Below are 14,485 nucleotides of genomic sequence, written 5' to 3' on the forward strand. Positions count from 1 at the left end.
ATTTAATGTGGTGCCAAACCAAAAAAAAGGGGGGAGGGCAAAAAATTCTCTCACAAAAGCATCATTTTTAAGGAGTGGGGCTATCAGACTTTGTCAAGAACACTGGACTTGTTCAAGCATCAAGACCTTGGCTGTCAAATTGCCCATGGCATATAATTTGGCCCATAGGCATAGCATGAAAAAGTAAACAGAAGTTTTGTTAACCTGGGGGGGGGGGGGGAAAAGGACTAACGAAGCATGTGGCTAATGTACACGACTACGATTTTAAAAAATAAAATCCTATCCCCAAAGAGAACTGACAGCACGGGGAGAAGGGAGATTTATTTTCATGGGGCTGGGTAACAGATGTAGAGCTGTTTCTACTATTTGTATAAACAACATGTAAGCAACAAATTGAACATAATATCAACATCAATTACAGATGGTGGTTTTTAAATATACCCAACATCCATCAGAAAGACAAAAGAATGTTTACAAGATAAAACGCCTGCCTGTAGTTCTTTCTAAGCAAGCCTGATCCACCCGACATAATGCCATTTATTAAACAGAAGGGTTTAGTTTCAGTAATGCTAATTAAATTTCATTATACTTTTTATGTATTTATTTTAACTATTTTACTAGAAGAAATCTCTTTAGTTGCAGCATTTCAATTCCCAAAAGCTTTCCAGCAGGGCTGGTAAATGCGGCGGTCGGCATGGTGCTGGAGATCTCCTATCAAGTTGTGTTTTTCAGTCACTCTGAGTAAAGTTATTCCTGGCTTCTTGGAGAAGAGACTGAAAATTGGTTCTTCAGTTTACCAGTATATGGATCACTTCGAGAATGAGAGAGATCCCCTTGTGACTCAGTTCCCAACCTCATCCCCGTGACACTCTCTGACACGTTAAGGGTTATTGAGCCAGAAGAACATGCTACAAACTTGGATCTCAGTCCCAGGGTTTCAGTCCATCCCTGTCCCAGAAAGCACTTATGCACGTTCTGAATAATAATGGATTGCTGAATCGGTGGCTTGGACAGAAGGGCCATGTAGTAAAAGTCCTAGAGGAACATTAATCCCAAGTGTCAGCAGAATGGAGTATGTGGCATCGCATGCCCCTTTTGTTTATGTGAAAGTTTTAGACAGAGCCTGGCACGTGGGAGCAGATCCTAAAGGCACCAACTTTCATTGATTTCAATGGGACTTGGGTGCCTAAATACCTTGGAGGATCTGCACCTTGGTCTCTAAGGGCCTAATCCAAATCCCACTGAAGTCAATGGAAAGATTCCCATCGACTGAGCTGTAAAGCGGACCCTGCACCTTTTCCTCCAGCTTCACTTCCGTCTGCTGCCGTTGTTCTCCCTATGGATTATAACTGCAGTTAAAGGTCTGATAGGTGCCACTCGGGGGGCATGGTTATGGCATACCCAGAGCCGTAAGTATCCACGGGCTAGGCAGCAGTTCTGCAGAAAAGGACCTGTGGGTTACAGGGGCACCAGGCTTTGAGCCAGGGAGGGGAGCTGCCACCTGGGCAAACTGCAGGTGGCTGCCACCTGGCTGCCAGCCTGGGAGATGGGCGACAGCCACCTGCTCCGAGTTGGGGCGGAGGAGGCTTCTGCACAGGCTGGGACCCGGGGATGTGGGCAGGCGGCAGGCAGCTGCTGCTCATCTTCAAGCCAGAACACGGGAGCCTGTCTCTCAGCTCAGAGCTGGGGCACGGGTGGCAGCCACCCAGCTGCAAGCCCAGCTTGCAAGGCGCAGGAGAAACTATGGACTAGATTGCCTCCTGAGATCCCTTCCAACTCCAATCTTCTGTGATTCTACGGTGCTTTGTAGCTGTGCCAGAAGAGATGGCCTGTGTCCCCCAGGAGCTGACTGTCCAAGGGCTGGATCCTGCACACCCTCACTCACCCAGTTAGTGCCAGAGAAGTCCGAGAAGCAGGGATCTGGAGAATCAGGCCCGTATTTAGACAGCCTCCGGACAAATGGTGACCTGGGGAGCACCAACATTCACCAACAAAGCTTTGAAGCCGTTGGTGTTTGGTATCTGATTTTTCCTTACATACTAGTAGTGTCAGGCCATCTGAAGGACAAACCAATCCCCTGAGCAAGTTGTGTATGGCTTTGCCTGATCACAGAGGCATCCCTGCTGTGACACGGGGGGCTGGGTGAAATAACCCACCCGAGCTCCCTTCCAAATCTAATGATTCTCCAAAAATATTCCCAGACTAAACAATTGTTCATACCATGTGAGAGGTTTAAACAAACATCCCGCTCCTGCAGAGATAGGAGGAAAGCTACGTGCATTTGCTTTGATTCTTCTTCTTTGACTGTCCCCATTAAATTAAAAACAGTCATAAGCACAAAAACCCTTGCGAGGTAGCCTTTGCTTATAAGTCTGACTGTGATCACTTTTGATTCTCTTTAGACTGAAATGCAGCTTTTTGTCCAGGACACCACCAGTCTGGTTTGCATAGTGCCCTTCATGCAAACCATATCCCAAAGCACTTCACAACGTAAAAGAATGCAATTCTGAAGTTGAATAAGAAGTAATAGCCAAAGGAGAGAGAAGTTGTATAGAGGCATTAGATATGGAAGAGATGAAAAATCAAAGAGAATTGTTGAGTCAGAGGCAGGAAGATGCAGAAAAGCAAATTCCAGTGGCAAAAGCTGCAGAGGAGTGGTCTCTCTTGCACCAGTGGTGAGGAGAGACAAAGAAAAGGCTGGGGTTAGGAACTGTGATGGGGAATGGAGAGGGTTTGAAATCAGCTGGAGACAGTCCATGGAGAGTCTTAAAAACAAGGAGGGCGATTTTGAGCAATGTCTAAATGCCAGCTGTGGTTTTTTTCTATGCTTAAACTATTATTACTCTAACATTTTAGACATTTTTCTTTTTAGCCCCTTCTCAGACTATTTAGAGAAAGGCAGATCTTTGGAGAGATATTGCATGGCCTACTGGCAAAGATTTGTGTGATTATGTGTAAGAATTTATCCACTTTAGCTTGAAAAAGAGCTAAGACCAACTGTTATCAGCCCTCTGAAAGTGCTAGTCAGGTGACAGGAAAGAATTGTAGGGAGAAAACCAACTTCTCAGGAGCAGAATCTAAACTGGTAACAACTTCAGACGGTGAAGTCACTTTCTTTCTGGTTCTGTTTGTGTTCTAACCAGGCTGCTACGTCCGCAGAGTCGTGAACATCTCATTTGGACTCCTGATAACCTACCTTAGCATACCTGTCGTCCTCAACCTGCTTAATTCCAGACAAGTCATGAACACCTCATTCAACCCGCTCCGGATAGTAAACACATACGGCGCTTTTGGAAGGTACTAATCATTTGAATGGACCCACTGGTCTATCTGTTCTGTTCTGTTCTGTTCTCTTACCGACAGCATGAAGTATAGCCAATTAGCCAGGCTTTGTGTCTCCAAATTTTTTTTAAATCCTTTTGGTAGCTGATAGAATCAGAGTAGCTGTTCACTGGGCGGGGCGAAAAAAGGGAGTGCGTGACAGAGGGATCACGAAGTTCTCTCCTATTGTATTACAGTTTATTGGACTACAGTTCGGTTTAGATTTAGAACTATTCTTAAGAAGCACAGTATATGAGGTATAAAAACATGATGATGATTCCCATAGAAAGCAGGAACAACGGGCGTCCTGTAGCACCTTCAAGACTAACACATTTCTGCGGGCATAAGCTTTCGTGGGCTGCAACCCACTTCGTCAGACACAGCCCACGAAAGCTTATGCCCGCAGAAATGTGTTAGTCTTTAAGGCGCTACAGAACTCTCGTTGTTTTTGCTGTATACAGACTAACACGGCTACCCCTCTGGAACTTTTCACCGTAGAAAGTAGGGTTTCATATGGGTCATATTCAGAGTGAATTTCTCTCTCTCTCGTGTGTGTGTGTGTGTGTGTGTGTGTGTGTGTGTGTGTGTGTGTACGTGCACGCACGCCTCTAGTTGGGAAAGTCTCCTCCATGAACTTGCCTTGCCTTTCTGCTGTGGCAGGAGGAAAGTCATAAGGATGTGCCTGAAAAAAGGCCTTCTGCCTGATAACATACGGGCTGTTGAGCCACCTTCTGGTGGCCATACTAGTTATCTGTGCAAGGGTCCACACATGCTAAATGTTTACCACTGCTTTCAATCACATAGCAAGAACCTGTTTCCATATCTAACAGTTGGCAGCTGGCTGCTTTTGCGGTAACAGCAGAGGGGTAGGGAAGGAGAAGAACCTCAACGCAGCACGTGCAATCTGTGGTTGTTGCTTTGGTATTGTGACAGTGTGAGGCCCCATTTTCCTTGGCTAGAGGAATAGAAATTACTTGCCTTGAAGACGATGTGATCTGAATAGACAAGAGCGGGAAAGGGGCAGGGTATGAAACAGAAGCAGAGGGGTGGTTTACAAACATGTTAGCGCCACCCTTTTTATGCTTCCAGTGACTCAGGCTGATGTAGGAGCGAGTCTGTTTGGGTTCTTGCAGCACACCCAGCATTTTGATGTTTGGGCACCGTCTAGGGATTGATCAGTTACCGAGCTGTTTTGGAAGAAATCTGCATCTCCGGATGCTGTTACAGGGAGGAAATAGAATTGGAGGGTTGGGAGTTTCATCTTCCAACCAGTTGTGCGCGCAATTCCTACTGACGGCCACGTGAGCTGTAGACATGCAGCTGAGGGAAGGACGGTGCCCAAGCCATTGAACCCAGTTGGAGGGTCTGAGGTAATCCTGATGAAACAGGCCAGTAACAAACCTCCACAACGTGAACCCTGCTGTCTTCCTACACAGACCCCACAAAATCAGTCTTTCCTAGGGCCCACTGTGCTGACCAGGAGACCTTCTCTAGATTAGGGTTTCTCCGCCCATGGGTCGGGGCCCAAAATCGGGTTGCCAGAATATTTCAAAGGGTCGTGTGGCAGCTCCTGTCCAAACCTGAGCAGCGCTGCAACCCTGGAGGTGGTAACGCCAGAGGCGGAGAGCCAAGCCCAGCCAGCCCCGCAGCAGAAAAGCAGCCACTGTGGGGTGAATGCTGGGCAAGACCCAACCCCTCCCGGGGGCAGGATCCGACCGAAACCACCCCCGGGCCTCCACCCCCAGATTATTTACTGGGTCACGACAGGCCATAAACATTTACAAATGGGCCCTGAGCCCAAAAAGGTCGAGAACCGCGGCTCGAAGAGGCCGAGCCAAAGGATGGGAAAGGCTTCTATTCATTGCAGTGGACTGCGGATTAAACATCAGATGAATAACCAACTGTTATCAAAGGGGCATTATAAAAGGAGGAATCTGATTGGCTGCCAAAGATTCTGGCTCAGCGGATACCGAGGGTAACCACCCACGTGCGTTAGGTCCTTGTTACAAAAACGTAACCTTGCAATGCTTTGTGAAAGTCACGTCATGCTCTGAGCCGTGGGGCTACGCCGCGTGCCCATAGTCACACCGGCCTGTGAAATGATCTCTTACCCACCTTTCAAACAAGCAGACATTCCTATTCAGCCTCTGCCGACAGGGAAGCTTTGAACAAACACAGTAAAAAAAAAAAAAGAAAGAAAAACCGAAACCTCCGCACTTTAAAACACAGATGTGTTCTGTGCGACGTGTGGAAGTCCTGTTTTTGGGGGGGAGAATGGAAGGGGGGGAGGGTAGGAGTGGTGAGGACAAAGCAGCATTAATCCTTGCACCTCTTTGATTGTTGGAGTCTTGGCGTTACGGGAGTTTGTTGTATTTGGGGTGTTGTTTTTTTCTTTTTCCTCTTCAGTCCAGGGGTTTTGTCTCAACAGTTACCAGAACCTAAAGAGCATGTGATGAAATGCTGTTGTAATATGTTTGTAATTCCAGCCTGTGTAAACCAATAAAAAGAGGATTGCAGCTCATAATGAATATACGATTATGTGAAACTTGACATATTTTGAATCACACAGTAGGAACATACTTTTATTAGTAATTTGGTGTCCCTGATTTACAGTGTGTTTCTAACCATTGGGCAGCTAGCCACGGCTCATAACTCAGCCTAGGGTAGAGTATGGAACTTGGCTGAAGAGTCCAGAATCTATTAAATGGAGGTAACAATTATAAGTTGAGACAAATGGCAGTCCATTAGTTGCAAGCCTCTATCACTGGAAAGAAGCAAAGGGGGAGGGAATTGCTTGTTTCAGCTTCCAGTTGCTTGGGTTGGTGGTGGAAGGAGCGAGAGAGGGACGGAACTAGGGGAGGGGTGCTGGACCAGTTTGATAAACAGAATTATGATGTTATGCCCACGCCATGGCAAACAGAGCGCTCCATCGTGGGAAAAAAAGCCATTGTGGAACAGATTTCGACATGGGCGCCTCGCTATAGGTCTCTCCTGTGGCCCGGGGCTTGCCCTCTTCAGTGTGCGATTGCCTTGTCATGTGGAGGCTGGTGCATCGTAACACTTAGGACTGCCTGTGACCTGCTGTAAGGCCGGGGTGTTTTTTTATAGGTCTAATTAGCTCCAGTAAGCTTGTTTTCCTTTTCTGTTTCTCTTGGCTTCAATTGTGATGGCTCACACCCCTGCCCTCCTTTCCTCGGCTGCAGAGCAATGGCTCCGTGAGACTTCTCCTCCAGCTGGGGAGGGCAAAACGCTTGGACACTTACAGACAGCTGTTCCCGGTGTGCCAAGAGTAATCTGCTAGGGCGTGCTCCATAGGCGGTGGGTCATGCATGCCAGCTGGCTGCCGCATTCTAGAGCCGACAAAGCCAACTGACCTGGATGCAATGTACGTGATGCCTGCCCATTGCCACAGCTCTCCTGAGTGAACCTGAAGGAAGCCAGGCTGCTGGGCTTTTCCCTGCTGGAAGCTTCTCTGCGGATCCTGCAGAGAGAATCTTTCTTGCTGGAGGTCACAAGCTAGATTTTTTAAAATGCGCATGTATGATTTGTGTGCCCATCTGCCACAGCTGCACACGGAATGGCACGTGTGAATGCCCAGCTCGGGTGTGTCGTTGGGACAACCACGCCTGCAAATGACACGCGTGCCTTTTTGCACACGTGGGTCCTTATGAAAATCTGGTTATGTATGTGTCAGTTTTGTGATTGACCTAATCTTGGCTGCCCCGCACGAGCCATGCGGTCGCAAAGGTAAGGCGTTCGCGCCACGGCGTGTGCTGCCGCTAGATTGTCATTGTGGCTGAGATAAAGTGATGTGCTGAGGACCAAGTTGGGGGAGAGGCGAATCTCATGGTTTGGGCACCAGTCCGGGTCTTGAGAGACCCGCGTTGAATTCCCTGCTCTGCCTTGTGTGACCTTGGACACGTCTCTTAGTCTCTGTGTGCCTCAATTGCCCATCCATAAAATGGGGATATATCACCAGGGCCTGGTGAGGATAAACACAGTGAAGGTGAGGTGCTGAGGTGCTGTGGCCATGGGGACCATAGAAGTACCTTAGATAGACTGGTGCTTAGACGCTTGTCATAATCGAAATGTTAAACTGCTACCACACTTCCCCGTAGCTGAAAAGCCAAAGGTAGGTTAAAAGAGATTTTAGACGAATGGGGCAGTTACTTGCTGACTCTCAGCATCTAGGATTTGGCATAGCCTGAGAAAATAACAATGCCATGATGTTTCCCGCAGCATTACTAAAGAGAGAACCGAGATCGTCTTCCAAGGTACATCCAGCCTGGACCCCAATGATCCCACTGCAGTTTGGGAAGAGTATGAATTTAAATGCAAGCCAGGGGATTTGAAGAGGAGGCCGTGCCTTATTACGCCATACCACTATCGTCTGGACTGGCTCATGTGGTTTGCTGCATTCCAGGTGTGTACCTTATACGCGCTGAGCTTTGTGTGTTCTCTGACCCAGAAAGAACAGTAGAAATCAAGGGAATAAGCAACATGAAATTGCTGTGCCCCTAGAATAGACAACTACCTCAACAGATGTTTGTTCTCCTATTTGTTGTAGTTGGTGGTGGTTAAATTATAGAAATAGGATAACAACTTGCTCTTATAGAGAGACCCTTTCAGCTAAGGACTTCAAAGTAGCATTAATCCTATGAATATAGAATAGTTATGTCCATTTTATAGATGGGGAAACCGAGGCGCAGAGAGGCTGACTGACTTGCCCAAAGTCACAGAGGGAGTTAGTGGGAGAATGTCCACTTCTGATGAATAATTTGCTTGTCAGTAGAGGTAGCAGGGTCCACTCCAGTAACGCAGTGCATTTGGAGTCAGGGATACTACCTTCTCACCACATCTCTGCCACTGACTCAGAATGTGGAGTTGGGCAGGTCACTTAAACTCTGTGCACCCCATTTTCCCCATCCATACATTGGTGATAATGGTACCTATCCACGCTTGTGAAGTGCTTTGAGGAAGAGCAAAAAGGCTAATGTTTACTGGGTGCATTATTTTTTATTTCAATGAGATTTGATTTTGAAAACTCTCTCCATTTTTATTTTGATTAGAACATTGCATCATATTTTGCCTTTTCACCCCAAACAACTCCCAAATATTTTAGAGATAATATGCTTACAGAGATCAGTTCTCCCCCCACTGAAATGCAGTAGCCTCTGGGGTGGAACACTACAGCTCACAGGAAGACTTCACACCACTTTAGGACAGTGAAGAAGGATGCTTGATGCAGTTGGACCTGCAGGGGGAATTTAGGTAGCTAGAATGTGGTTGCCCAGTTTGGAGTTTAGCTAGGATGAATGGGCTCTGTTCTTAGGAAAAACACAATAGGGTCTTTAATTACCTAAATAGGTAAGCAGTCCAGTGATTATAAAGCATACACAGTATCAACTGTGAATTTATTGCACATTCACAAGGCAGAAAAAATATTTGAAACCCTAGTTTGAATTTCTATTTAAATTTCTATTTGAATTTCTTTCCAGCTTATTTCTGGCAAATTAGAATAAATTAGCTAAAGTCACTCAATAGTTGTTTTTGTGACTAGGAAGAGAGGTACCTCCAACCAAAATATTGTGCGTCCGTCCCTCAAGGCCCTCTAGGAAGTATGTACGTGTCAATAAAGGATCGCTTTTTAATTTAAATGGAAAAATGAATGCAGTTGAATAGAGGTTTAAGCTCAGTGGTTGATATAGCTCCGTTTTAGTTAAGATATTTTTTATTTTTCAGCAATAATAATTGTAAAAGCACTTTGAATTTATATAGTGATTTTTCACCCAAAGATATCCCAGTGTGTTACAAAGGTGGGCAAGTATCATTACTCTTGCTATAAAAACAAGGAAACTGAGGCACAGAAAGGTTACGTGATGTGCCCGAGATGTCACAGTGAGTCAGTGGAAGTCAGGTCTAGAACCCAGTTTTACCATCTGGAGTTGCCTGCTCTAACTGGGTTCAAAATCCTGGGTTCAGTAGTAGTAACCCAGTAACTCAGTAATAACCCAGGCAACTGGTTTCATTGGGAGTTTTGCTGAGGAAGGGTTCATATTTTGTCCAAATATCTTTTTTCCTCCCTGTCACCTGCAAACAGGTGGGGGGAGGGGTTTAGTGGGGAAACTTCCAGAATTGGGTTCTTGAGCCTTTTTATTCTTTTCTTCAAAGTCTTATTTACATTCCCATTACAATTTACAACAGAACTTACAAAGTCAAGGCTTGGGAACAATTGCATAACATCCGCCCATCCCAGAATACTTTATTATAGGCCTTTTCCTTCATCCTCTTAATCTCTTCGTCCTCCTCCTCCCCTCCCATTTTCTGTTTTTGTGGTATTTTCATTGAGGCGCCTTTTAGATTTTTCAACAATGACATAAACATCTCTCTTTGGCTATGGATTTATATTTACCCCTCAAGTTCTTGTGTGCTGGAATTTCATTTAATCTGCATTAGGTATGCTTATCCCTCAGCAAGAAGACAGCAAAGGTCAAAACTCAATCCAGTGCTAGTGCGTAGCATTAAATAAAGATGCAGTGGGTGGAATGGAAGCTGTTGGTTGAAAATCTCATTTAATTTGGAAGGGCTTTGCTATCTAGAAAGACTCACTCCAGCTCACTCAAGAGCAGGTTTTGTGTGTAGGAGAAACAGCACCGAGATGAAAGAATGGCCATTTCTTTCCAAGGCAGGAATATCCCTAAGGTTTTAAAATACAAAGTGTTCTCAGGTTTGAAAAGAAGTGAGGATGGGGTATAAATACTCATGCATTGTACGCAAGTGTTGGTGCTGAGTGACAGTGTTACACACCAGTTAGATCTTTCAGCAGACACAGACCTGGCATGTTGAGTGACAGTGATATATGTGAACAGCTTGGGGAGGAGCAGGAGACAGAAATAATGCAGGCCCATTTCCATCTTTTCCTTTTAATTCAATAAAAGGTAGAGGACAGAACAAGGAGCAATGGTCTCAAGTTGCAGTGGGGGAGGTCTAGGTTGGATATTGGGAAAAAAAATTTCACTAGGAGGGTGGTGAAGCACTGGAATGGGTTACCTAGGGAGAGGGGGGGAATCTTCATCCTTAGAGGTTTTTAAGGCCCGGCTTGACATAGTCCTGGCTGGGATGTTAGTTGGGGTTGGTCTTGCTTTGGGCAGCGGTTGGGACTAGATGACCTCCTGGGGTCCCTTCCAACCCTAATCTTCTGTGATTCTATGAAAAGGTCCCCAAGGTGTCTCTATAGGCTGCCACACATGGGGCTGCAACCGTACTGGTGAATTCAAAGCCCTGCAGTTACACATGTCGATGAATTACACTTCCACTCATTAAACCTCATGATCCCCTCATTGGCAGTGGGTAAATGCCTACTGGTCCGTTTATGTGTCCCCTTCTACAGCTGAACCACCAAAGGTGTACGTTTATTACAGCCCTCAGCCACAGAGCCTGGCTCATTAGCTGAAACTGTGGAGATTCTTCTCTTAGCTCTGGAAGTCCCTGGGTGAGCCCGTGGTGTCAGCTAAAATGGCAGCTATCGCACATCCACTGACTTCCCCAGCAGCTGGGAGCAGAACCCATGAGTCCCTGCTGTCGTCATGAGGCCATATTTGCTCCCCAGAAGAAGCTGTAAGAACCTGCTGGCTTAGAAGCAGGGACTGTAGGCTCTGAGGCAGGCATTGCTTCCTCATCACCACTAGAGGCCTAGGCAGGGCTGCCACCGAAAAGTACTGAGAGGCAAAGACCTGAAGAAAGCCCCGCCCAAGGAGCATGAGTGACAGACCTCTGTGATTCCCTGATTGGCTGGCACTCTCTATATAAACCTGGAAGCCATTTCTGGGAGTTGCCTGAGCAACGCAGATCTCTGGTGTGCTTCTGCCACAGACCCTTCCCTGTTGTGACTTGCCTAATCCCAGACTCGCTACCTCGGCCTGGCTTCTGACTCTGATCTTGCCCAGACCGATGCCTTTTCTTGTCTCACTCTCTCCATTTGGTGACAGACTCTGATTCCGTGGTTTTGACCTGGCCCTGAACTGATCTTCGATTCTTCAATCAGATGCTGAGCAGTTCACCCCATTCGCACAGGCTACCCCTGACACAGCCCTGACACTGACTTCAAGTTCTCTGCTCTGAACAAATGAAATTTCTGGTTCTCTGCACCTCTGCAAATTAGACCTGGCCTGTGCTGAAATATTACAATGGCGTAATTATATTGCTCAGGGGTGTGAAAAAACCACATCCCTGACAGATGTAGCTGTGCCAACATAACCCGCAGTGAAGGTGCAGCTCTGTCAACGGAAGCCATGCCTGACTTCGTTCAGGGAGGTGGTGTTCCTGCACCACCGGAAAACACGCTTCGGGGCTATGCCAGCATAGCTATGCTAGGATTGTCTCCCTAGTGTAGACATACCCTTATTTAGGTGCCAAACTGGATTTAAGAACCTAACCTTAAGTAACTATCTTTTAAAAATAATTGGCATTATATATACCAGGGATGGCCAAACTTACTGACCCTCCGAGATCCCCCCTCTTCCCACTGGGCAGAAGCTCTGAGCGCCTCATCCCAGTATGGTAGGCAGAGAACAGGGGGGATCAGAGGGGATGGGGGCTCCGCGAGCTGCACTTTAAAGTATAGATCACCCAGTTGTCCTCGCCTACCTGTTGGAGAGATGTGTGTTTTTCTGTCTTTAATACAAACCACTTCAGGCAGGAGAAGGTTGGGTTTGGGTTTTGTTGTTGTTTTTTTGATTGAACCACCCTGGACAGATGGCTTGGCAATGTGGGGAGAAGAAGAGGGGGTGAGAAACCAGGGGTTTAAATTCCAGGAAAAAAGTTTGGGAATTCCAACTGGTTTTGCCCCAAAATAGTGAAGCTGGTTCATAAAACCAGGCCCTCCCTGTTTCTGGATTGCAGTTTATTTCTTTTCAGCAAGTTTTATTTTATTTTTTCCCCAGTGTTCCCAGTCTGCCCGATAACTTTTGGAACAGCAGGCCTGCGAGCTGGCTTTGCGGTTTGCTGAAGGTGGTCAGTTAAGGAACTGACATACCCCACTCCTGACAAGCTGCAGAAAAGCTAATGGAGCTTGGGGGAAGATATTTACCATCCCTTTGTGCGGCTCGTGACAGGTTCCTCTTTACACCTCATCACGCTTGACATATGACGCCTTCTTTCACTTCGGGCTTCCTGAGCAACTTTCCACTGTGGAGCATAACTGCAGGATTTGCGCTAGGGAAACACAGGCATGTTGACAGAAGTAGGCCCGAAGCCTGTCATGGCTGACATGGGCCTTCACTTGTCACATGTTTGAATAGCTGGCATATCCGAAACGTAAGAAGCTCAGGGATTTTGTTCTGGAGCTCTAACTCTGAAGTGCAATTTATTAGTTGACTACCACTTAATTACTGTCCTGGTAGCGCTTTAATTGCATGTAATATAATGTGACATTACTTTCCAGGAAATTGCTTTTATGATCTTAATTTTATTATCTAAATACAATCTCCCTTTTCATTTGGTTTCTAAATCGCTTCCTTGTTTTGAATGCTTTGGCATCCCATGGGTGCTGTAGCTCTGAATTAATGTCCTTCATTTAGTGTTGGCAGGGACGTAACCAATCCAGTAACATGTCTGTGCTGCTTCTTCCTGTCTGCAGAAGAGAACAATCTCATACAATGCGCCAGGGCAATGACGTGTAGAAATCAGTGTGCCTTTCTTTTTAATGTATTTCTTTGCAGCCTCTTAGAAGGGGATTCCCTTGGACTATCTTCCCACTGATAACATTGTCATGAGTATGTATCACGTGAGTTATGTGAGACTCAACAAATGTCTCAAGAATATTTTGGGCCCGAATGCCACAAGCACTTATGCACATTAGACTAGTGCCAATGACTTCATTAGAGCTACTTGCAGGAGTAAAGCTACTCATGTCCAGACGTGCTTGCAACATCAGGTTCTCGGTCAGCTGAGGAAAGGATCTTGCAACTGTGCAATAATTTCTGGACCACCGTGTGACTTTAAAAAAAATCTGAGTCAGGTTCTGGCTGAAATTTCCATGGAGATGCTAGGAAGGAGGGGACGAGGTAGCCTTATTCAGTCACAGTCTCACCCTACTTCCCAGCAAGAGCCAAGTACAATCCCAGTCCCTGCATTCAGAGAGGGCAAGGAGTATTCAAGCCAACCACCCTCTGTAACCCTAGCCTTCCCATGGGATGTGCCTGAGCAGTTCTGGTCTCTCATGGTTGTGAGACCCTTCTTTTGTCTTGGCCAAATACAGTAGTGTCAAGGCTGATGGGTGTGGTTGTATTATTAAATGAATAGACACTCACTAATGATGAGACCTCTGTGTGGGAACTGGACAGGACAATGTGTCCTTTTGGTCAAAGTAGCTGGTGTTCATGTTTCCATTGCTTAGAATTGTTCTGATGGGTCAGAACCTGAGCTGGTATAAATTGGCCTGCCACCAATGAAGTGAACTTAAATCAAGATCTGGCCCAGTATAACTCTATGTATGTTGTTTAGAGAGAGTCACTGCTAAATGGAAAGAACAAATTGATACTAAGCATGTGAATGCACATAAAAAGGGTGTGCATTAAATAACCAAGCTATTGAATTAAGTGGTGTTGTGATGTTGTTGTACAAAAGACGTCAAACTCAGTGCTTTGGGAGCTAGCATGGTGGATTCAACATAATTAATAAATGGCAACCAGACAGCAGAATAGTGTGTATAGTCTGGGTTTTAAAGTGGTTCAGTTTTTCTAGCTTTTGGCTGGTAGTCAGCAATGGAAAATCCTAGCTGTTCTTAATAAAGGGAAATCAAAGGTGGCGGGTTGGTTGGTGAGTTGGGTTGGGTTTGTTGTTTTTTCCTGTGACATGAAGAAAATTTATTCTAATCACAGTGTAAACTCTCCAGAACAGGAGCTATTGGTTTGGACAGTGCTGAGCACACTGTTGGTGCTACCATATAATAGTCCTAACAAAGCAATTGCCATCTTGCTACTGGTTTTTAAAGTCCAATATCTTGTTAGGTTATAGTTTGAACAGGTCCAAAAATATCAGACTGTTGGGACAAACTGTGACCTATGGCATCTAGCTAAATGTTCCAGTCACCCTGTCTTGCACGGCCGGCAATGTTGACAATTGTGCCCGCTCCTCTTATAGAGTGTTTGTGGACTAAAACGGG

The 14,485-nt window shown here is 46.0% G+C and overlaps 1 protein-coding gene across 2 annotated transcripts in view; it reads left to right on the forward strand.

Moving 5' to 3' along the window:
• LMF1 (lipase maturation factor 1) overlaps positions 1-14,485 on the forward strand; it is a 315,025-nt gene that overhangs the window by 273,267 nt on the left and 27,273 nt on the right. For both annotated transcript variants that reach the window (XM_067534103.1, XM_067534102.1), the window contains 2 exons: positions 3,144-3,297; positions 7,561-7,744. In XM_067534103.1, the coding sequence (XP_067390204.1) occupies positions 3,144-3,297; positions 7,561-7,744 (338 nt within the window). The remainder of the gene's footprint in view (positions 1-3,143; positions 3,298-7,560; positions 7,745-14,485) is intronic.

The sequence above is a fragment of the Emydura macquarii genome, unplaced genomic scaffold (assembly GCF_026122565.2).
Source record: "Emydura macquarii macquarii isolate MOO-44397 ecotype Brisbane River unplaced genomic scaffold, CSIRO-AGI_Emac_v2 contig_3390, whole genome shotgun sequence".
In the NCBI taxonomy this organism is placed as follows: domain Eukaryota; kingdom Metazoa; phylum Chordata; order Testudines; family Chelidae; genus Emydura; species Emydura macquarii.